Raw genomic sequence first — 22,945 nt, 5'->3', positions numbered from 1 at the left:
TATTTTATTACACAATATAAAAATGACATTTATTAATATCCCCACCAATTGCACCAGAAAAGTCTAAGTATTGGGAAGCTTCCAAGTTCAGAGAGCTGGAAACATTTATTTCCAAGTAATAATTTTCACTTGAAAACACAAATAATATCATAAAATTATTATAAAAATAATTTTCACCTCATGGACCAACATAAAAGGATCTGGGGGACCTCCAGGGATCCACAAACAACACATTGAAAATTGCTGGTATGTACCTTACATTTTTCCTGAAACTTAGAGCAAACAGATGCAGATGTTACATTATGCTAAGCTCCCATATATGGGGTTTTATATGACTTCCACCTCCACATTTGAAGAGACTCTGAATTCTGTCTCTTTTTCTTTTTTTCTAAAAACCAAAATAAACAACTGCATTTAAACTACCCTCCATATGGGAACTTCAATCATCTTGTCCATAAAGCAAGGAAAACACCAAGTTTTTACTGCCTTTCTGAAGGTCAACAGTCATGGTCAATTTGTGTGTGTGTGTGTGTGTGTGTGTGTGTGTGTGTATGTATATGTGTATATGTGTGTATGTAAAGGGTATTGTTCAGAGGTCACAATCATTACTTGCCTACATACTGTTTCTTAATAAGGACTAGCTGTAAAAACATTTCTAAACTAAAGGTGGAACCTTTTTTTTCTTACATGATGCCTCAGAAAAGGAGGAAATAATTATTTAGACTCAATCTGCTCCTGGAAGGATTGGAAGCAGGCTTATCTAAAATAAATTCCACAGGTGCTAAAAGCTGTCCCACTTGAAGATTTTATTTATTTTATTTATTTTATTAGTTTTATATACTGCCCTATTCCCGAAGGACTCAGGGCGGTTTACAGGGCAAAATTTAAAAGACAATATAAAAGTTGAAATAGAAATAGAATTAAAATGAATTAAATTAATTAATAGCCCAACAAATTAAAACAAAGTTTAAAAACTTAAAACCCCTCAGTTCAGGCCAGATAGATCAAAGAACCAGGTTTTCAGGTCCCAGCGAACCGAATGAAGGTCGGGGGCGGTCCGGAGTTCCACAGGCAGATCATTCCATAGGGCAGGCGTGCCCACAGAGAACGCCCTCCCTCTGGGGATCACCCACCGGCACTCCCTGACCGGCGGCACCCTAAGGAGGCCCTCCCTATGGGAGCGCACAGGACGATGGGAAGTTGATGCTGGCAGCAGGTGCTCCCTAAGATAATCCATTTTCATGCCATTTTCAGGGAAATGGATTTCCCAAACTCAGAACCATCTTCTGTGTGGTGGAGTAGAAGGGCCTAAAGAAAGAGCACTGGCAATCCTTTCAACACATCAACTTAGCCACAGCCATGAAATTATGGAAAAAATCCTACACATTGGACAGGCCTGTACAATTGAAGTTGTCTTATATGCATATACAGTAGCTATAGCACAGCAGGCTCTATTAAATTAGCTCCAATTAAAAATCAAGTTTTAAATGCAATAATGACGATCATGGGGCTTGTCCTGTCCTATCGCTGCCATCTATTCTCAGTATTGGGTGGCAATAGGTGTGGTCACCTCTTTGTTAGCAGTAGGTAACAGCAGTTGTGCTGAACTAAGCGTCACATTAGGGAAATACCACTTTTTTATTTTATACAGTGCTTTTTCTATAATACTTAAAGGATGTTGTGGGAAATTGAAACAGCATCCCATTGTCTAATACTCATTGTGTAAAGGAAAATCAGTCACGGGGGAAGAAGGACAGGAGAGGGCCGAGGGTTGCACTGGGCCCATGGAATCTCACTGATCCCTGAGGATGCTCTCTCTGACAGCAGCAAGTCTCCTAGAAATGATGTAACCTGTTCCGTTTACATTTGGTCCTTTTAAAAGTAAAATATGCAAATACGTGCATCAGTAAAAATAGCATTTGCTCTGTCTTTCAACTCTTGAGGGGATAATCAAACAAAATATTAGTAACTGAAGCTGAAGCAGCGCTTGGCACAGTGTGAATCTTTTTTCCTTTAAGGCTAAATTAATAACTATATGTAAATAAAAGGAACTAATGAAAACTGACATAGTATTATTCACTGTGAGAATGGACTTCCTGTATCCAAATCTCAAAATATGTCTCAATAAGGAATGAAGACTACCTGTCACAAGGAACCATCCTTTCTTAAGCCCAATGGTCCATTTCTTCTGGGCATTTTGTAGGCACATGGTTAAGGCTGAATGGCTTTCTGGAGGAACGGAAGAATCAAGTGGAATGGACTTCTGGAAACGTCTTTAATTTCTCTCCTCTCTCCAATAGCAGTGGATGCTGATGGCAGTTGGGTTTGAGGGAAGAATCTAGCTGGACCAAATAAGCCTGCTTATTTATTTCTATACTGCTATTTTCTCCAATCTAGCTTTGGTTCTCCTCCCATGGGCAAATGACATGGACATGACATGTCATGGACAAAATCAAACCTATGGGTTTATAAGAAATTGGAAGGGTCTAACTTTAGATGGGACGCGGTGGCTCAGTGGGTTAGGATGCTGAGCTTGTCGATCAGAAGGTCGGCAGTTTGGCAGGTCAAATCCCGGGTGCCGCGTAGCAGAGTGAGCGCCTGTTACTCGTCCCAGCTTCTGCCAACCTAGCAGTTCGAAAGCACGTAAAAATGCAAGTAGAAAAATAGGGACCACTACGGTGGGAAGGTAACAGCGTTCCGTGCGCCTTTGGCGTCTAGTCATGCCGGCCACATGACCACGGAGACGTCCTCGGACAAGCGCTGGCTCTTCGGCTTTGAAACGGAGATGAGCACCGGCCCCTAGAGTCAGAAACGACTAGCACACACGTGCGGGGGAACCTTTACCTTTACCTTAACTTTAGATAGATCAGCTGCTATAGTCTTTATGAATAATTGGTTGCTGCTGTCATAAAGTAACTGCATTGTAGAGGAAAGTACAGCAGTAGTTAGCCAGTCTGAGACTGGTTTTGGCAGAGGAACTTTCTGTGGCTTGTCAAGTTTGCTCCAGCATATTTTTCCCCCAAGCATTGTTATAACCCATAGAGCTATGAACTTTAAGAAATATAGAACATCTTGTGAAATATAATAACATTCTTGTTTTTAAACTTGGTTATATTCTAGCTTACAGCATGAAAGATTCTTCCAGACAGGTAGAATCTACACAACTATACATTAAGTCCAGAAAGAGCACTCAGTTTCACTTAGCTGTCTTTCTCATCTGTTCCACATTCTTGGCCTAATCCAGGGGTCTGCAACCTTGACAACTTTAAGACTTGTGGACTGCAGCTCCCAGAATTCCTCAGCCAGCTATGGGAATTCTGGGAGCTGAAATCCACAAGTCTTAAAGTTGTCAAGGTTGCAGACCCCTGGACTAGTCCATGCTCACCTCTGGTGGTGGTAAGTGAGCTGTGAGTAGAGGAGAACTAAGATGACATCCACACCAAGGCACTAAGTTAAAACTGTTCCTTGGGACTTTCTGTACCTGTAGTCTGTCTACCAGCATATAATACAATGCACCCAAGTGCTTTTGAAACATTGCAATGATTTAGTCTTCATTTTTTAAAATTTCTGCTTCCCTTTATAGCCTTTATAGCCAAGGTTTTTATGGTGCCTTACAATATTGTATGGTGGATTGGAAACATAAATAGCAACTAGAAAGAGGATTTATTCCATGCCTTGGCACTATTTATATAGCAAAATCCATTATGATCCTCATAATCTTCTACAAACTAAAGAGTAGATCTACTCAGATTCCCCATAATAATAATAATAAAGATATTGCTTAACTCATCCTAAGTGCATAGATAGATGCACTTTATTAAGTGTTCCATATATTCCATCTAGTGACTTATTTGTTGTAATGCCAAGTAAACAAATAATGGAAAATAAATAAATCATTTTGTCTTTGAATTAAACCCTGTTATCCCACACATAGATTATACATACAAATTGAATATTGTAGGAAATGAAATTCAAAAATGTAGCACTGTGATTTTATTCTTGCTGTGATATAGAAATGGGCTAAGTGTTCCAAAAGAATTAGAAGATTGCTGTTTACAATTCAGAACCCCAAAAGAACTAAAATAACTTCTCCTTTCATTCCTAGTTGCATGGAGGAATCAAGGATAGGATACTGAAGTACTGAATAAAACATATGCAGTGGCCACACCCTGGTAAACAGTCTTGGCAGACAGACTAAAGTTTGTCATTTATTTATTTATTTATTTATTTATTTATTTATTTATTTATTTATTTATTTATTTATACTATTCAAACTTTCATGAGAAGCAATGGTGGAAATGATCTCATAAAACATAAAGGTGATATTAGAGGGGAAAAGCAACTGTTTATTTTCTGCCCTCAACATTAATATACTTTATTTAGCTGTGCATTTATTAAACTTGCATATTGCCAATCTCAGCAAAGTGATTCATCTTGTTTTACAGCAAAAACATAAAACATCCATGGTCACAGGAATAACAAATACAGCACCATTTCTCAACCTCAACAAGCAGGCTGAGGAATTTGGGGAGCTGAAAACCATATATCTAATGTTGCTGAAGTTGACAGTGAAATGGAGCCTTAAAATTTCATGGTAGGTTTAAAAATATTCAAAACATTTAAGACATGAAATGAGAACAAGACTTCAGATGGAATCCATATATTAAGGAAAAGCTTTATGGAAAATTATCAGTTCCTGAATGTTGACAGGGAAATGAGTCTGATGTCTATGGGAAGGCTATTCCAGGAGACTGAAGTTGAAACCAAAAAGCAGTGCCTCCTGGTAGTAGCCCCACAAGAAGCAGTAGTTTTTGTCCACATGATATTATTGGTCAGGACAGTTCTAGCTAGGAAACACAGTCCAGGAGATGACTACATGCCAACCCACAAGGGCTTTGGAAGTTTAAAACCAGAACATTAAAGTGTACTTGAAGATAAAAGTAGAACTCAAAATACAGTTGTGATACATGTGCTGCCGTCTGAACCATCTGTAGCTTTCTGGTAATCTTTAGATCTGAAGATCTAAACTGAATCTGAGAGCCAGTTTGCTGTAGAAGTTCAAGCTCAGGCTAAAAACCAGGGGACTGTGGACTCTAGCCCCATCTTAAGCACAAAGCCTGCTTGGTGACCTTGGGATAGTCACTCTATCTCAGCCCCAGGAAGGAGGCAAGAGCAAACCACTTCTGAAATCTTGCCAGGAAAACATGTCCAGACTGTTGCTAAGGGCCAAGATGACTTGAAGACACAAATTGCATAGGGAGCCCCATGTACAGTAGCACCTCAGTATTCATTCTTAATTGGTTCTGGGAGGCACAACAAGTAGTAAAAAGGATGAGTACCAAACAAACCATGTGACTTATCATGACCCTTTTTTTCAGCTGGGAAGGACTTCCTATCTATCCCTTTTCCTATGTCAGTGACCTTCCCAGCATGGCCTGCTTGCTCTCTGCCCTCTGCAGCTGTCCCCTGCTTCCTTTTGCAGTGACCTTCCCAGCATGGCCAATTTCCTATCTGCTCTCTGTGGTTGTCCCCCACTTCCTTCCGCAGCACATCAAGTACCAAACAAACACTGAGTACAATGACAACATTTTCACATCAAAATGCATCAAGTACTACCAAACTCAAAGAATTTTGAAGCAGTTGAGTACCAAGGTACCACTGGAAGATATATTGCAGTAGTCCAGTCTTGTAGTAACAAAAGCATGATGCACTGCAACCAGGTCCTCTGCTCCAGGTAAGTTGAAGTTTGGCAAAAGTATCCACAGCCACAATTTCCATTTGTTAGTTTAATAGGAGCTATGAATCCAGGAAGATCCCAAAGCCAAACGTCTGCAGGCCTGCTCTTTCAGAAATCTTCCCATCAAAAAACAAACAAACACCCACTGAAGGCTTAGAACCCTGATGTATAAACAGTTACTTCAGTTTATTAGTTTTTAATACAAGTCTGTCTTGTCCCACCCAAATTCTTACTGCCTCTAGACACTAGGAAAGGGTCTCTAGTCAGCCTAGGTGATGATTTACAGTTGTCATTGGTGTATGATAAAACTACATTGGTTTATTCCATGGCTTCACGTCAATGTTAAAAACTTGGGGAGAGAGGATTGACCTCTGTGGCACTTAATCACTGAGCAACTACAAGTGACCTCTCCTTTGCCTTGACTACCAATTGGAACCACCCCAGAGGAAGGAACAGAATCATGGGAAGGTGGTACCTAGAATCCACTGTAGGAAATCCAGAAAATACCATGATTGACAGCATCAAATGTCTATTGGTGTAAGACAGGGATCAGCAACCTGAAACAGTGAAAGAGCCACTCAGAACCGGTTTCCTCACAAAAAGAAAAACTGGGAGCCGCAAAAAATGTGTGCACATGCGCGTACATGCGCACATGTGCAGAACAGGGTTTGACTGAAGAGTGGAGCCAAGGCGAGATATGCACCTACCCTGCATATTTGAATTGATTGGTTGAACTTTTTTAGTCCCACTTTTTTTTTTGGACTGCACATGGCAGAGGACTGGGAGCCACAGGAGACGGCTGAAAGAGCCGCATGCGGCTCCGGAGCTGTGGGTTGCAGACCTGTGGTGTAAGACAATGACCTTGGGAGATGGGGTGATACTAGTGGTCAGATTAGAGAGAACATAGTCCACAGTTGCATAGAAAGGTGAAAGCAGGAAATTGTATCTTCAGGCTTTTGTTAATGTAGTTTTACAATAAAGTAGAATTAGCTTGTCTGATTGTGTTTCCTATTCAGTCTGCCTGGTAAGGTTGACATCAATCTTGCAAATCTGAAAGTCACAGTAATTTGTGAATGAATGTCATCTTCTTGCAGACAGACCTGGCATTTACTATTAGCACTTTGCAGTCTTATACATTATGTTAGAAAACCATTTACATTAACTGCATATGTAGGGAAACATAATCTGCAAATAAGAATTAACAGTTTTCAGTTTCAAATAAGAATTAACAGATCATTTTAAAAAGTATCATTCTACTTTCACGTGATAAGTAAGAATACAAGACTTACCTTAAGTACTTCAACTGTCTAAAAAATTTACTTATGTTTTCCTTCCAATTAGTTTGTTATTTATCAAAACATCCTACAAATTATTTTTTCTGTGAAGTGGTGTAAGAAAGAGGTGGGAACCCTCCTTTTGGCAGTTTTTGATTTTTTAAAAAATAAATGTATAATCATTTATCTTCAAAAACAACTTTCTTTTTATGATCCTGTAATCCCTTGCTTCAGGGTGGGGTCCAGGTGACTGAATGGAGCTGAGCATTTACTGGCTGGATGCCCTTCCTGATGCCTAAGCAGAATTTGCAGGAGATATTTTCTATTTGCACCCTGATAGAGAAACATCTGTTGCTGTGTAGGTTTGAACTCTCAACCTTCTGAGTGGAAGGTGAGCATCTTCACCTCTAGGCCACCATGCTGCTCAATGTTCCTGTTGTGTAGCGGGTTCTTTGGCACAAGAATGAAGATGAGGCAAGTGAGTTCAGGAAAACTCATGGTTTATTGCTTGCAGGATCTGAACTGAACTGAGAATTGGGCTGTAACTAGCCGCAATATATAGTCTAGCCCCTAGGTGGCAGCCAATAGGTTTGAAGCAACCATTGCCACCTAGGGAGAGCCAATAGCAGCACTGGAGACTTGTAGTCTGGGTTGCTGGAGAGCCGTTAGCTGCTCCAGCAAACCACATGGTATTACCTTTGAGCCCAATACATAACAGTTCCGATAGACAATAATCATGTAATCATTTGTCCATAAGTATCCTAATATGTATAGGTCCACATTTTTGCCTCACTGCCTGAGGCAGTGTCTCACAGTCACACTTTAACTGTTTGCATTTATTTGCAAAGAATCCATGGTTATTTTTACACTTAAAGCTACTTGAGAGAGTATTCCTTCATTAATAACTTTGTACATTATATTTGATGTCAGAGGGATAATATATGGAGACAGACTTAAAAAAGGCCTTGCTAGTCTTTTGATATATTATGTTAATACATTAATAGGTGTATGTTCATCTCCTTGTCAGGATGACTTGTATGTTGCCATACTGACCAAAAGGTAGGAACCTATGAACCATACAGGTGACACATTAATACTAAGAGTTCAATCAGTGCTGGCTAAAATGGAATAAACTGAATTCTAAAGCAGCATTTTTGCTTTTTTTGTTGTAATGAATAGTGTTTATTTTTCTGCTAAATAGAATGGTTTAAAGACATTCAGAGAACGCTGCAATTCCACAGGTATATAGTAAACCACTTTTGCATTGTTGCCATGAAAATTACAGGTATTTATCCATTTAATGCAAGCCAATTAGGCAGTCGATTAAGTAAAGCAAGAACCACACATTTACCCATTTTCTTTAATTTTTTTTTAAAAAGTAAGCAAACAAAATGTTGTGCTTCCTTGAATACCAAATAAAAATTTTGTGTAAAAGAGTACATAAATCTCATCTCTTCTTCACTTTTGAATAATACTGCATATACTTAAAAAAATGAACATTACTGTTTCCTACTGCACATCAAAAGAAGTTATCACAATGCCATTGCTGTTTATCATCTTCACAGTTTGTCCCAGAAAAACAAAAGTCCTCAATCAGAAAATTGAACCCAATTCTCCCAGCAATACATTAAAAAAGAAATCTAAGAATTAAATGGATCAAATAGTAAATGTGGAAATTAACAAGGACATAAAATAAGAAACATTGCTTTAGACCATATTAAACCACATGAATGTGTGTAAAGCTATTGGTGTGTAGCAGCAGATAGGAATCATATTCACAGAATAGTTCTTGAGTTGAGGCATCTGGATGAAAGCAATATTCTACATGTGACAATCCATATCAGCGAATCATCTCAAGACAATGAAAAACAGATCTTCTTTATATTTACCAGGTAGGAAGGCCCTTTGAACACAATGGAATTAATGTCTGCATAGGATTGGGCTAAAAGTTTCTTTAATTTTAAAGACAGGTTACATTACCTGAAAAAAAAAACACTATATTATGATTAGTTGATGTATCAGCAATAATTTCTGAGACAATTACTTCACATTTTTGAAAATATGAGTTAAATTATTTAAAAACTATTTTCCATAGATACTGAAGAATTTTAAATTACAGATTTGTATCTTTTAGTAATTCATGTAACTTCTAAGGAGATTCATGAACACAGAATACAGACTACCTTCTAAATTAACAACTTGATTCATTGTGTTTTTATTTTATTTTTTTAAAAAAATAAAAAACCTGGTACTTACCACATATACAAGTTGAAAAAGGCAATGCATAGATTCTAGCAATGGATAATTGTCTATGAAGAAAATATAAATAAATATAAAGTCAATAATACAGATTTATCACTTATTGCTGTCAAGATAATTCAAAAGATCAAAGCACGCATATGATGTAAAGACTGGCTTTTTCAGTTCTTTTTGAATCTGTAGAATCTATATGGCTAGGGATTAAACTGCTAAGATTCGTGAAAGGATTCTTTATATTGCATCTTTCCTCTACCTTGAATAATGAGATATAATTAGTTCAATAGATTTGATCGGAGAGGTAAAGATTAATATAGAGCATGTACATAGTTTTTGGTATGTGTGAACCTTCCCATTTTGAATCACCACCCACTTCTTCAGAATTTTCTTCTAATAAAACATCTGAAGCATATAATTCATTGGGGGGGGTTTCTTTAATGGCATGCTGCTTAAATATTCTTAACTAAAACTGTCTGAATGTTTGCTTAAATGTTACTTAAATAAAATCCATTCTTTCTGCAGTAGTTCTGTAATAAATTATATCAGATTCCAGAGTTCAAAGTGTCTTAATATGGTTTAGTTATTTTTAAAATTATTTTTAGATTAAACTTAAAAATAATTTTATTTGCTGTGTTACACCATGGCATGCTGATTAATTGAGGGTTTTTCCCTAGTGTTACAGCAAAAGAAACAATAGAGGGATTTATTAAAATTAAGGCACTTATTAAATGCCTTATATATATTTGCATATATCAAATACAATAACTTTTGCTAGTTACTTATGGAAGAAGCCATCTCTAACCAGTTTCCTCCAAATAAGCTAGAAGTAGTAGAATGCCTCAAATCTTTGGTCAGCAGATAAGCATGCTGATTGACATTGTGGGAGTGGCAGACACAAAAGATCTTGTATTACCAATTTGGAGAAAACTGAAGACATAATTTCCTACCATTGTACTATGACTTCTTTTAATGTCACATGCATAAATTATGCATGTCTCTCTGTGAAAACAAATCAAAAGTCAAATGCAAAACACTTGAGATAGTTTATATAATCATTAGGCTCAAACAAAGAAGAATATATATATATATATATATATATATATATATATATATATATATATATATATATATATATATATAAAGGTAAAGGTTCCCCTGCACATGCGTGCTAGTCGTTTCCGACTCTAGGGGCCGGTGCTCATCTCCGTTTCAAAGCCAAAGAGCCAGCGCTTGTCCGAGGACGTCTCTGTGGTCATGTGGCCGGCATGACTAGACGCCAAAGGCGCACGGAGCGCTGTTACCTTCCCACCGTAGTGGTCCCTATTTTTCTACTTGCCTTTTTACGTGCTTTCGAACTGCTAGGTTGGCAGAAGCTGGGACGAGTAACAGGCGCTCACTCTGTTACGCGGCACTCGGGATTCGACCCGCCGAACTGCCGACCTTCAGATCGACAAGCTCAGCGTCCTAACCCACTGAGCCACCGCGTCCCGGTATATATATATATATATATATATATATATATATATATATATATATATATATATATATATATATATATATATATATATATATATATATATACTGTAATCCTAAGAGAAACCTTAACATGTATATCCATCATATGATTTAGAGCTACATCTCTTGTATTTGGATACATACATTGAAGAGGCTGCTGTCGAAACTCCCAAAAGCTTCCAGGATGACTCCATGAGATGTGGAGTGTGTTATTCAAGACAACACAAGTCCAAAGTAGAAATTAGATTCAAAGGGCTGAGCAGAAAAGCATTGCCTTAAAACCTGTGAAGACAGGCTTGCCAAATGTCAATGTTTGGCCTGGCCAAGGTAGGCTTGTATCATTTCTTTACTTAACAATACACAAGCATGACTGAAGGCTATCAGTGCTCCAGTAAACAGCTCTGATGGTCCACAGAAAGATTTAGATCAACATCCATGGTATTGGATCAGGCCCCAGTTCAGGAAGTTAGGTGTTAAATAAAGCTACATATATGAAGAAAGTACCCTTTTAGACATTAACATAATGACATTGTGATTCCCTTTATGTACATACAGTAGAAGCTGAAATGGTTGGACATGCTTACAAATTAGAATGTGTAGTAACTATACAACACATGCCTTTAAAAAGTGTAAACGTTTTACAACAGATTATACAGATCCTTCTAGGAGCTTTAAAAACACTGGAATCACAATATTACAAGTCATCACTAACAAATAATTCTATTTGATTTATATATATATATATATATTTATATATATAATTGTTATGTATATAATAATTAAAAACCACTTTTAAACAAGTATACAAGTTCACTTTAAAATTAACTTGTTAATAAAGTTGTGCAAAACAAGCTGGTTTCTATAATTAAGTGAAGTATTCATACATTTATTTATTTATGTCTTCATTTTTACAAAATATAATAATAATAGAAAGTTCATTTAGAAATGTGTTTCTTTTTCTGTAATGGCTGAAATGTTGCCATCACCTTTCAGTTTGACATCGTAGTCATTTGCTGTAGCAACATATGAGCCAGCTCTGATCTTTCCTCTCATTTTCAGATCTGGGCTAGCTACAATCAGTTTTCTGAATCTCTGGAAAATAGGAAGAAAATTTAAAAAAAAACAACCATTAGGTCTTTCCATCATCCTTATAGTCATGCCAACTCACTAAAACCTAGTTCACACATATTGCCCTTCTTAAGCACTGGTTCTTGAATATATCAGGATTTTAACATTGTAATATATATTGGTGTTGCATAGTGCAAATTTAAAACTATGTATGTATGTATGTATGCATGCATGCATGTATGCATGTATGCATGTAATATGGCTATGGGGCTTTGGATTTGGTTTTGAAGAGATGTGTCAGAAAGCATGGGAGGATGAATGCAGTACCAGTCTATATCTCATTAAAGCAGTCACATCTCCTTCTAGGATTAGAAAGCTGTAGTGACAGGTACATTCAGGAAGTTATTCTGAGGCATACCACAGCCCTAATAATATGGTATCCATTCATTCCATAATAGATTACTTAAGATAAAAATAATGGTGCTATGTTGTGCATAAAATAACACCCTCTCTGGTTCTGAATACTCCCCACCTAACAGTTCTTAGTTCTTACTAGAGGCTTATTCTAGGGCATTTGTTACCTCAATTTTGTTCCCTCCCTCTTTCACATTTTGGTTTTAAAATGTTTCATGAAATATTTTTCTTATGCTTGTGAATTGATATCATATAAACCATCTCTCAGGCTTGACCCAGTCTACTCTCTCAGGAAAGTAAGACTCGTGATCCTATTTGGTTGAAGCAGAGGACCTTTTACTGAAAAAAAATGGTTCCAGTAAAGTCAGGCAGAATCTGGTGTTCCCAAGCAAAATACAAAGCTATTTGTTTCCTTTCTCATTCCATCCCCCCCATGACCAGTTCCCTGGCCAGCCAATGTTATGTCAGTAAGATGTTTTGAGAAACTCTGGGGTGTCATACATTCTCAGGGAAAACGGCCTTGAAGATCCTGGTATAAGCTGGTTAGTGGAAATCTGGTCTTCTTCCACTGTCACTCCCTCTCCCTATTTCCCACATTTGAAGATATAGCAATAGTATCCAATAAGCCTCCTCCCCCTTTTTAATAGCAGGATGCCAGTAAGACACAGGACAGTGATGGTGGACCTGACACCATATCTACCAAGTGTTTGTATGCTACTTAATCAACACAATATAGGTTATTTATTTATGACCCTCAAGTGAATATTGTGGAATAAATCTTTAAATAAACTTGTGATTATTTTTTTAAATACCCTCCAAAGCAACCCTCCTAAAATATAAACATGTTGTTTGGGCAACAAAAATATCCACTTTTGCACCCTCCCAAGCTGTCTCTTGGTTCTTCCTCAGGTATCACCATAACCCATTCTCAAATCCAGGGTAAATTAAGAAATTGATTGCTAACATCTGACATCTGCATCTGTTGAGTCACAATAGTGGGCACAAATTTATGCAGTTATGGAAGTCCATAAGTTCTGAAGTACTACCAACAGAAGGTAAAGACTCAGGATTCACTGAAATATATATATCCTCATTTTTCTTTCTGGGCTTAGACCTGGAACTGCTTGTCTATGATATCAAATTGCTTTGTAATAAAAACAAGCATCACCTCCAAAATGGTTCCTTCTGATTTCCAGAGTTTTACACAGATCCACAAAGGAATGCAGACCATGGAGGATAGAGCCATCATCCAGCCAATACCATAACCCCAGTCTGGGTATATATATATGTTGTTATACTTCAAAGGTTTATATTTCACCAGGAAAAATATGAAGATGCCCTGAAATAAGGAGGAATGTGTTACGTATCCTTGAGAAAAAAAGAGAGAGAAATCTTGCTTAGGAAACTCCTTCAACTGAGTAAATCAATATATAAGGTCACACTTTGGAAAACAGACAGACAGCATGCCATCACTGCCATTTCCTTCAGTTTCAACACTCACATAACTTGCATCTGTCTCCTTTTTTACCCAAAGGAACCAGATTTCACATTGAAATCTAAATGAGCTTTAATTTAAATAACAAAGACATAAAGACTTCTTTTCAATTTGGCCACAAGCTGCATTTGTGCAGATCAACTTAGGGCTTGTGAGTAGAACGTGTTTCCATTTGCATACTACTGAGTTGATTTTTTCCTATCTCTTCCCACACACCTCTCACAAACATTGCAATGAATGCAATTTTATGTGGCCTCAACCTGGACAAAAGTACCAGAACATTCAATATGCTTCAAACCACTTCTAGTTTGGAATATTTACTTCTGCAAATAGCTAAACCACAGCAGTTTGATGTGTTCAGGACAGAATGGAGTTGAGAATTCTGCACATCTTTTGCTGCAGTGCATTTCTCCAATAAAGCATGGATACAAAAAAGCATATATTCTATATACAACTTAATACATAACAGACAAAATGAACATGACTGTACTTGGGTGCGTACAGGAAAAGCATTATATCATAAAAATCACTTGCATAATTTGTGATCACACAACATAAATATGTATATGCAGATACACATATAAATTTCACAGGAACTTTAACAAATTATTAAACTGTTGTGAAAATTACCATAGTTCTATATCACAGTTAATATCAGGTTTTCATTATTATATTAGCACTTAAAATACCTATGAATCACCCATTTATATTATCTGCAATCTTGCATTTAAATGTATGTATGAATGTATGTATGTAGGGAGTTTGTGTATGTTTGTGGATGCGTTTATGTGCATGCCTGTGTACATACCCACCCACATGCACATATTTATCAGTATGTACATATAGGTCCACCAATCCTCTCTGGTATATCAGTGATAATGAGTGAAATGGCTATTGCTAGCAAACCGAGTTAGTTTTTCCCAGGAATTGGGGGAGGGGTACAGCAAGAGTTATATGAATCAGTTAGAATTCAGTCTACCACATCTTTGTTCAAGTGCCCATTATAGGCAAATTAGTAAATCTTACGCCATGTAGGAAATGCATGTATTTGGAGGTATTATACATTCTATCATTACAATATGAATTAATGTACAAAGAAACAGTGTGGTTAAGGCATCAGACTAGAAAGTGGGAGACCCTGAGTTCTTGTCCTTAGGCAAGTCGCTGTCACTTAGCCAGTCACTAAGGAGGCAATGACAAGCTACTTTGAAATGTTGCCAAAAAACTCATGGACATGTCTAGGCAGTTGTCAGGAGTAAACACTGACTCAAAGGTGTCCGTGTGTGAATGCACACACACATACATACACACACACAAAGACACAAATTGAAGATGGTATGTAACAATGGCTTGCCTGAATCTGGGTGCATTAGGAAAAAAATCTTAATATAACACAATCAGTAAAAAAAATAGCTAAGTAAATGGAAGGATATTTCATAAGATTTTTTTCACTTAATCACTAGAGATTTGTTTCATTCTCCTTGTGTAATCTACTTCTACAAAATAATTTGAACAAGACATCTGGATGAAAACCTTGCCAGAGCCTTACAAATTGTGTTCTCATACTAATCATATGTTTTATTACTTACTGCACAAATGCCAGGAGTAATCAACATCCAACACCATTTAAACATTATCACTGGTCTGTACCCAATCATATCTTCAATGTTGTCATAAAACCGATTGCTTCCTATGCAAAATAAAACAGCAAAGAGTGAGTGTGCATCCATAAATACTTTAGTTTCAATCTAGAGACAATGCTTCTGGGATTCTGTAGCAACACAAACCTTTATATACTATTTCTGAGACTGACCCTTTCTCTGTGATTGTCAATGAATGCCCAAAAATGGAAGGCAAAGGCAGCTGCTAAAATTGAGGCTGTTGTTGGAAAGAGACATTGCCCATTATTTACTGGGTCTGGTGTAGCTGTAACTACATCAGCTATGGTAACACAGTCCTTCCCACTGCTGGCTTAGGCCCTCGAAAGTGCTCTTGACATGATGTCCATTGTCTCACTACACATCTGAGGAAGGGATGTACAAGGCTGTCACTTTTATTTTCTTTTGGAGCCACCTGAGAATGATGCTGTCTCATGGGGTTATGCCATTGAAAGAATAGGGAAGAGCCTCAAGCTTCCTGATGCCACCACCTTCCAAGTATAACACAAAAAACCAGATGGAAGCTATTGCCAAAGATAAGGAGGCGCTCCAAGGGAAAGAACATTAGCTCAGCATCCATTATTTCATTGTCAGAGGGAAAGAGAACAGCAAAAACATCATTCTAGGACATTTTATTAAATGTTTAACAGCTACATGAAGCCATTGGAGGAGGTCATCTGTAGCCATGGGATGAAATATCATCAGATGATGCCAGATGTATATTTCTGCCCCTGATGAAGTAAGCAATAATACTGACGTCCGGTCTCGGTCCTTGGAAGTTGTAGGAGTTTGGATGGGGAACAACAGGCTTTAGTTTAACCCTGGCAAGGCTGAGTGGCTTAGGGTTTGGGGAATAAAATTAGGACCAAGAATATGGTGAAGCAATCACTAAGTGGAAGTTCAGCTATGCTTGAAACTTTTCTTTGCTTCACAGGATTGCAAAGATTATAAATGCAAGGATTAGTTGCAAGGTTACTTCTTCATCCCTGTCATAGCATGAACAGTTGCAATACAAGAAAAATCACTAAACAAAGACTACCCATAGATCAGCAACATTACACCTCTGTTCAGCTGCACTGATTATCAGTTTGTTTGGGGGTTCAATTCAAGGTGCTAATAATGATCTATAAAGCCCTGCATGACATGGGGCTGGGTTATTTGAGAGACTGCCTTTCCTCAATCACATCTTTCCATCCCATCATGTCTGGCAGAAACAGCGTGTTGCAAGTCCCATCCACAAATGAATCCCATCTGATGGGACCCAAGAGAGACCCTTTTCTGCCCCAGCACCCACTCTTTGGAAGATCATGTTCCCTGAAGTCAAACTGGCCCTGACCTTGTTGGACGTCTAGAAAGTTCTGAAGACATAGCTTTGCTATCTGACCTAGGGATCCAGTAATGGTGGTCTGGAGTCTGTTGGGGAAATTAATTGTATTCTTCCACATATTAGGTTTTTACTGATTGTTAATAGTTTATTGTTTTTTAATTATTTTGTTGTTATGATTTTGGTTATTTTTTAATTATCTTTGTTTTTTTATCTGTGTAAGCTATCCAGACTCATGGAAACATAATGAGCAGGTATATAAAATCAATTAGTCAATAAGATCTTCTACTTTCCTTGAGGAAAGATGGGATGTTTATTCCATTTTACTTATTTTGACAGATGAAGAACATCTATGTACCTAAACTGAATGACACTACAAAAATTACCCAAATTAAATTGGAAAGTTGTATTAAATCATCATCTCATGAAAGTTGGATGAGTTTAAATACTTTAAAGATTTTTACATATGTATAAAAACTCTTTTTATAATTAACTTGGAAAATCAAACCAAGTTGACTTGATTTGATGCATTATGTTGTTGCAGTCAACACTGAGTTTAACTTAGATGTACATAATAATAGTTTATGCTTCAAACTGGCTTCTGCAATTCATGTAATATGTACTTGAGCAAAATATTATGTTTGCTTGTATACTATAGCAATACAGTTTTAATGCATTAGATTGATAAATCAAGGGACACTCTTCACTCATACTTTATTTGGTATACTGGGCCATTGGTTCCTGATTGATTCCCCCCCCCCTTGCTGTTCAGAGTGAATTCAGCTTGCTGGGTATATTTCATTATAAGAGCATTTTAGGCAGTTCACATATATGGGGTTGCAACTTATATACTTGGTATTGAATGCAGTTCACACATTTACCACCATCTGTATTTAATTCTTGTAATTTTAAAATTATTCTTATATTTGTAATTGTTTCTATATTTTATTTTTGCGAATGTGAGCCATTGTGATGACTCTCCTGGACACTTCCCAGATATGTTTTCAGATGTTAGCTTGGAAGAGGATGAACCAGTTCCGCCACTTCTGGAGGAGAGTTGATCAATGGCTCCAAGCAACCATCTAAGAAGGATTTGACTGAAGCACAGCTGCCGCAAGATAGCCCTGAGTCTTCAGGTGGGGAAACCACATAGCTGCAGCCAATCAGTAATGAAGAAGAGGAACTGCCTTCTACACTTGATCTGAGAACAGGTAGGGCAGAGAAAAGGCAGGAGCAGCAAAGGTCAACCTGATTACTTGTGAGGAGGCAGCCTCACCCTTTTTAATTTAGCACAGCAGACAGATGGAGGCAATGCTGGGAACAATATGTTCATTTCCTAGCTGTGTTTTTTCCTAGTTGTTGTGATTCATGCCTTGCTTTGATTGATAGCAGGCTCTGACATGGATCATGCCTTGTGAAATCTGGACTTTTCTTGCCCTGTGAATTATCTTGTATTGTGAATTTAACTTTCCCTGGTGGTTTTATCTCATTTGGGAAACTTTCAAGTGCCTTGTTGACTCATTGGCGATTGCTCTGTGAATTAGCATTGGTCTGCTTTTGGCAGAACTTAATTGGGACAGTTCTGGGTTTTTGGTGAAGGGAATTGCTGGGAAATATTAATAAACCCACTAAACCACCATTATGTGTGCGTGTGAATGAGCAGGACAGCCCAGCCACGCGAAGTCTCTTTGGATAGAGTGATAGGCAGCATATAAATTTAATAAATAAACTAAAGTATAGAATTATCAAAGTAATCAAATATTAACAAAAGAATCAAGGCATTAAATCTGCAGTCTGTATTTAATTCCTAACTTCTAAGAAACAACAATGTGAATTGTTCTGGGAACCACTCCAAGGATAGTTATATGGGAAACAATATTTATCAGAAGGGGAGATCCATAAATCATGCTTTGACAATTCTAATCTTAAATTTTGCTTCAATTCATACATTTTAATCTGACAAGGTAAATTATGGAAATAATTTCTGTAGAGTAAGAAAGATGGAGGCAAAGAAAGATAACACTACATATTTTGTTTTGTTGCCCCTGCATGATCCTTTCTTTGCACAAGGCCAAACATATTTCCTCAGCTGGTCCCTGGAAAAGATACTGATAACTATGTATTTCTAGTGTATATTTAACACCTTTGAGACATATTTGTATAATGAGAAACAGGACATAAATAATTGACATAAAAATACATTATTCAAATTATCTGGAAAAGTATTATGGAATTTCAGGCAATAACATCAATCATTGACTCACCATAAAACCACCCAATGCAGACACACTCAAATATAGCAACAAAAAGAAGGCACATTCCACTAGCAGCATAAGAATCAAATAGCTGGAAAACATACATTCCGCCCTGAAAAAGAAAATTTAAAAATAAGAAGGTTGTGGGTTTGTGACATTTTAGTTTTAAAATGAGGATTATTTTCAGATAGCATTCGCTGGAGGATACCATGTAATTTTTCAAATTATAACTGGAAAGGAGGAAAATACAACATTCTTTTCCTTTGCCCAAGTCTAGAGGAAAATTATTCCTTCAAAGGCATTACTTTCATTGTGGGACACCTCCATTGGTATAGTAATATTAGTCTCACAGCAAGGATTTACCTTATAGTAGTTAAAAGCTAACCTTTATCAGTAAATTTAGGTAGCTGTTCACCTTGAGCCTTACAGCTCAAAGTAAAATCCAATCGACAAGAAAATTTGCACAGCATTTAAAATGTTCCTCAGAAATTACATAGCACTGGAGTGGATATTGCAGTTCTTTTCAACAGCAGTGCATTTTCCCCTTAAATTTAACTCATTGAATGTTTGGGGGTTTTTTTGAGGGAAAAAATGTAATGAAAAGCCTTATGTGACAGTAAATGATGCAACAGTGCCATTTGGTGGACCATGATACATATTGCAACTTGATTGTATACTGCAAATAACACATTCTAGAATGTACAACATTATACTCTTTGAAACAAAAGGCATAGAAACAGTGTGCTTTAAAAAATATTTTCTCCTTTTGCTAAATTCTATTCAAAACAGTTGGGTAAACAGCTGCAGTAATAAATAAGCTGGGTTTGCCTCATGAACTGATATGCCGCTAAATATGATTTTCTGGAGCATGATAATAGTGGTATAACTCTCATATTATGTTTATGCTTTTCCAGTAGCATGGAGCTGAACACTCTGAGTAAGGTTTTGGCCTTGTGTGAAGTAGGGCTTAACACATGTCTCCAATAAGGTTGCATGCATATTTTCCACTTCCATATCTCTTCTGCAATTAGAGATATTTTAAAAGGTTAATTATTCTGTTTATTTAAAGTATTTATATACCTTAGTTTATAAAAATATTTATAATACTATACATTTTATTTCCTATATTTCCTACCTCAGAGAAAATCCCAAACTGCTTTACAGTAGCCACAAAATCAATTCAAAATAGTAGGAAAAAAAGTTGAAAACAATATATCTGGAAAAACCAGGGAGAATTTAATGGCTGGACTCAGTGGGCTAAATTATTACTTCCATTATTGATTTTTATGGTAGTGTCATAAAATCAGTGTTGGAAGGAATAATTTAGTTTGTTGAATACAATTCCCTGTTCAGTTCATGATAGTTTCCATAAATGGGATATCAATCATGTCATGTAATCATGTAATCAGCAGTATCACAAACTGTAGTGCAGAGACCAGCATCTCTTCTTAAGATTATATATCTTGGAGGGAAGGATGTAATTGTTCTTTACGATTGTTGATTGTTTATGATTCATCCATTTCTGTGAAGCTAATGAAGCAAAATACCACCATCTTGATGAACAATATCAAAGGCAACTGAGTTTTATGTCTCTTGGTAGAGGTCACCATTGATGATTAAGATTCTACCCTATTCCAGTCTGGAATTCAGAATGGGTATCTTCTTCAGGCAATACAAAGGAATTGGTAGCAATAAAACTAAGTTCAATTTAATGTTATGAATAAAATATAATTAGCATTTACTCTCCTGTGATATGGTACTTTTTGCCTCTGTCATACAAAATTACAGTTCAATGGCAATTCAATAGTTGATTACTAATACGATTCTTTTTATTAATTCAGTTTATTCGAGTTGTATGTCATTATCTATCCCCTTCCCTACCCATCACATCTAGATGATTCTAGACAGCTCACAACAGTTTGTAATAAAGCATAATCAATCAGTGATGATTGGAGAGGTTTTGTACATACAAAATTTTGATTCACCCTGGTGAATGGGAAGGGTGCATTGAAAGGGATAATCTGATTCTAATTCCTAAATGGCTTTTCAAATCAAGACCAGCATTTTATAGAATGCTAAAATACATTTGACAAGCAGATTTAATATTTCTAAATGATTGGTAATTAATCCCAAACCTATTTTTATAAATATTTGCAGTTCCAATAATTTATGAGTCATCCAATATGCTTCATAAAATTCCCAACTCTAAAAATGAGGGTTGTGAATTACAGTTGTGAATGTTATTAAATGTAACTCACCTCTGTTAACATGATTAAACCAAGAAAGTAAGACACAACTGAAAGAGCTAGAATCAACATTTCTCTTCTATATCCTCTCCGGAAAACCTTGGGGTACATATCCACCACTGCTGTCACAAGACTCTCAACACACACAAACTGGATAAAAGAAACAGAAACAAGGTGAACAAATACATTCCGTTTATATATCAGTAATCAGTGCATGAAATATTTTGTAGCATTCACAGCCCAGTGCTGTAAGGAGCTTTATTCAAATTATATCGCAGGTGAGGCAAATTGTGATTCTGATTAAGTATATTGTTGGCTTGGCGATTAGCATTAGTGGAATCAGACTATGCCTATTATTCTTCAAAAGAGACAAGGGACAGTTTTTAAGTTTTCTCAGCACAAAATAAGGCACTAGACTCTGTATTATTTCTTGACTCAGTGCTGTGAAAAATTAGGGAAATTATTCAGCATTTAAGAGTTATTATGGGCTGAGGACGGTGCTCCATTTTAAATTCCCATCTTCAAACTCAACAGTACCAATTATATGTTTTTGAAATCTAATCCTTGAAGGTGATTAAACACCATTCTTAAATTCCTTAGTTCACTTTCCTAAAGTCACTAGGTACATCTCTCAACCCTACTTTATGGCTGGTACACACTTTTAGAACAGTTATTTTCCAACAAACCATGGTTCCAATGGGAAAGCTGGTTTCATTGCCTTTTCTCTATCAAGTTGCCAGTCTTTTAAATTTCTCAAGTTTAGCCTGTGATTGAGGCCCATTATTTTCAACTTGTGTTATTATACACTTGCCTGCCCATTTTATTTCATCACACAAGCAATACCAGTTTGCATATATTAACAAGTCAAATATGTTTACACTCATAAAGAATATCTCTTACTATATAACAATTCTATGTTTTAAAGACCTTCACAAAAATTAGTTTGCAATGTTTATAACAGTTTTATAATAACTGTTATTTGTACCTGACTATCTAATCCAAGGAATATAAGCATCATGAAAAACAAAGTTGCCCACAATGGAGAAAGAGGCATCATTGTTACGGCTTTTGGATATGCAATGAAAGCAAGTCCAGGTCCTGAAAGTAAAATAAACAGAAATTAGATACATAAATGAGAACTTGTTCATATACTGGTCACAGTATGGATAGTCCATATAGGTATATAATTGATGGCATTGGATGTCTATTATTATGGATCTTATCTCATTATAGAAAATGTCCAACTTCTTTCCTGCATAATTAACTTATCTTCAAATCCCATATTCAAGAAGATCATCAAACATATTTGTAGAACTTACCTGATTCTGCAACTTCTGCTATGGGAACCCCCTGTTCAAAAGCCATAAAGCCAAGAACAGAAAAGATGGCAAAACCAGCCACAAAGCTCGTACCACTGTTTAGGCAACAGAGCATAATGCAGTCTCTATCAAATAAAGAGCAAAATCATTGTTTAATTTTAAGTGCTTGACTTTATACCACAGTTCTGGGGAAAAAATCAGAAAGAGAGAAGCATTAACTTTTAGCAACTTTCCATGTACGTAGCTTATTGAATGTACTGCTAATACATTAATATAATCAAATGGATTATACTACATTTTTGTCACAGTTAATATCTACTGTTCTAGATCTCAGAGATATCATCAGAGATTTAGTCAGAATTTTAATGATACCTCTTTTTTTAC

The 22,945-nt window shown here is 36.6% G+C and overlaps 1 protein-coding gene across 1 annotated transcript in view; it reads right to left on the bottom strand.

Annotated features, from left to right (window-relative positions):
* Positions 1–11,721: 11,721 nt before the first annotated feature.
* The window catches only part of LOC308661407 (sodium- and chloride-dependent GABA transporter 3), a gene marked incomplete at both ends in the record, with an annotated part of 106,088 nt that continues 94,864 nt past the window's right edge, over positions 11,722–22,945 (bottom strand). Inside the window, 7 exons of the mRNA XM_081316329.1 lie at positions 11,722–11,874; positions 13,433–13,603; positions 15,349–15,449; positions 19,006–19,108; positions 21,255–21,392; positions 22,228–22,340; positions 22,562–22,686. Coding sequence (XP_081172455.1) covers positions 11,722–11,874; positions 13,433–13,603; positions 15,349–15,449; positions 19,006–19,108; positions 21,255–21,392; positions 22,228–22,340; positions 22,562–22,686 — 904 coding nt within the window. The remainder of the gene's footprint in view (positions 11,875–13,432; positions 13,604–15,348; positions 15,450–19,005; positions 19,109–21,254; positions 21,393–22,227; positions 22,341–22,561; positions 22,687–22,945) is intronic.

The sequence above is a fragment of the Vipera berus genome (genome assembly GCF_964194415.1).
Source record: "Vipera berus genome assembly, chromosome: 2".
In the NCBI taxonomy this organism is placed as follows: domain Eukaryota; kingdom Metazoa; phylum Chordata; class Lepidosauria; order Squamata; family Viperidae; genus Vipera; species Vipera berus.
The sequence above is the reverse complement of the archived record's forward strand: the minus strand, read 5'-3'. Positions and strand labels throughout refer to the sequence as shown.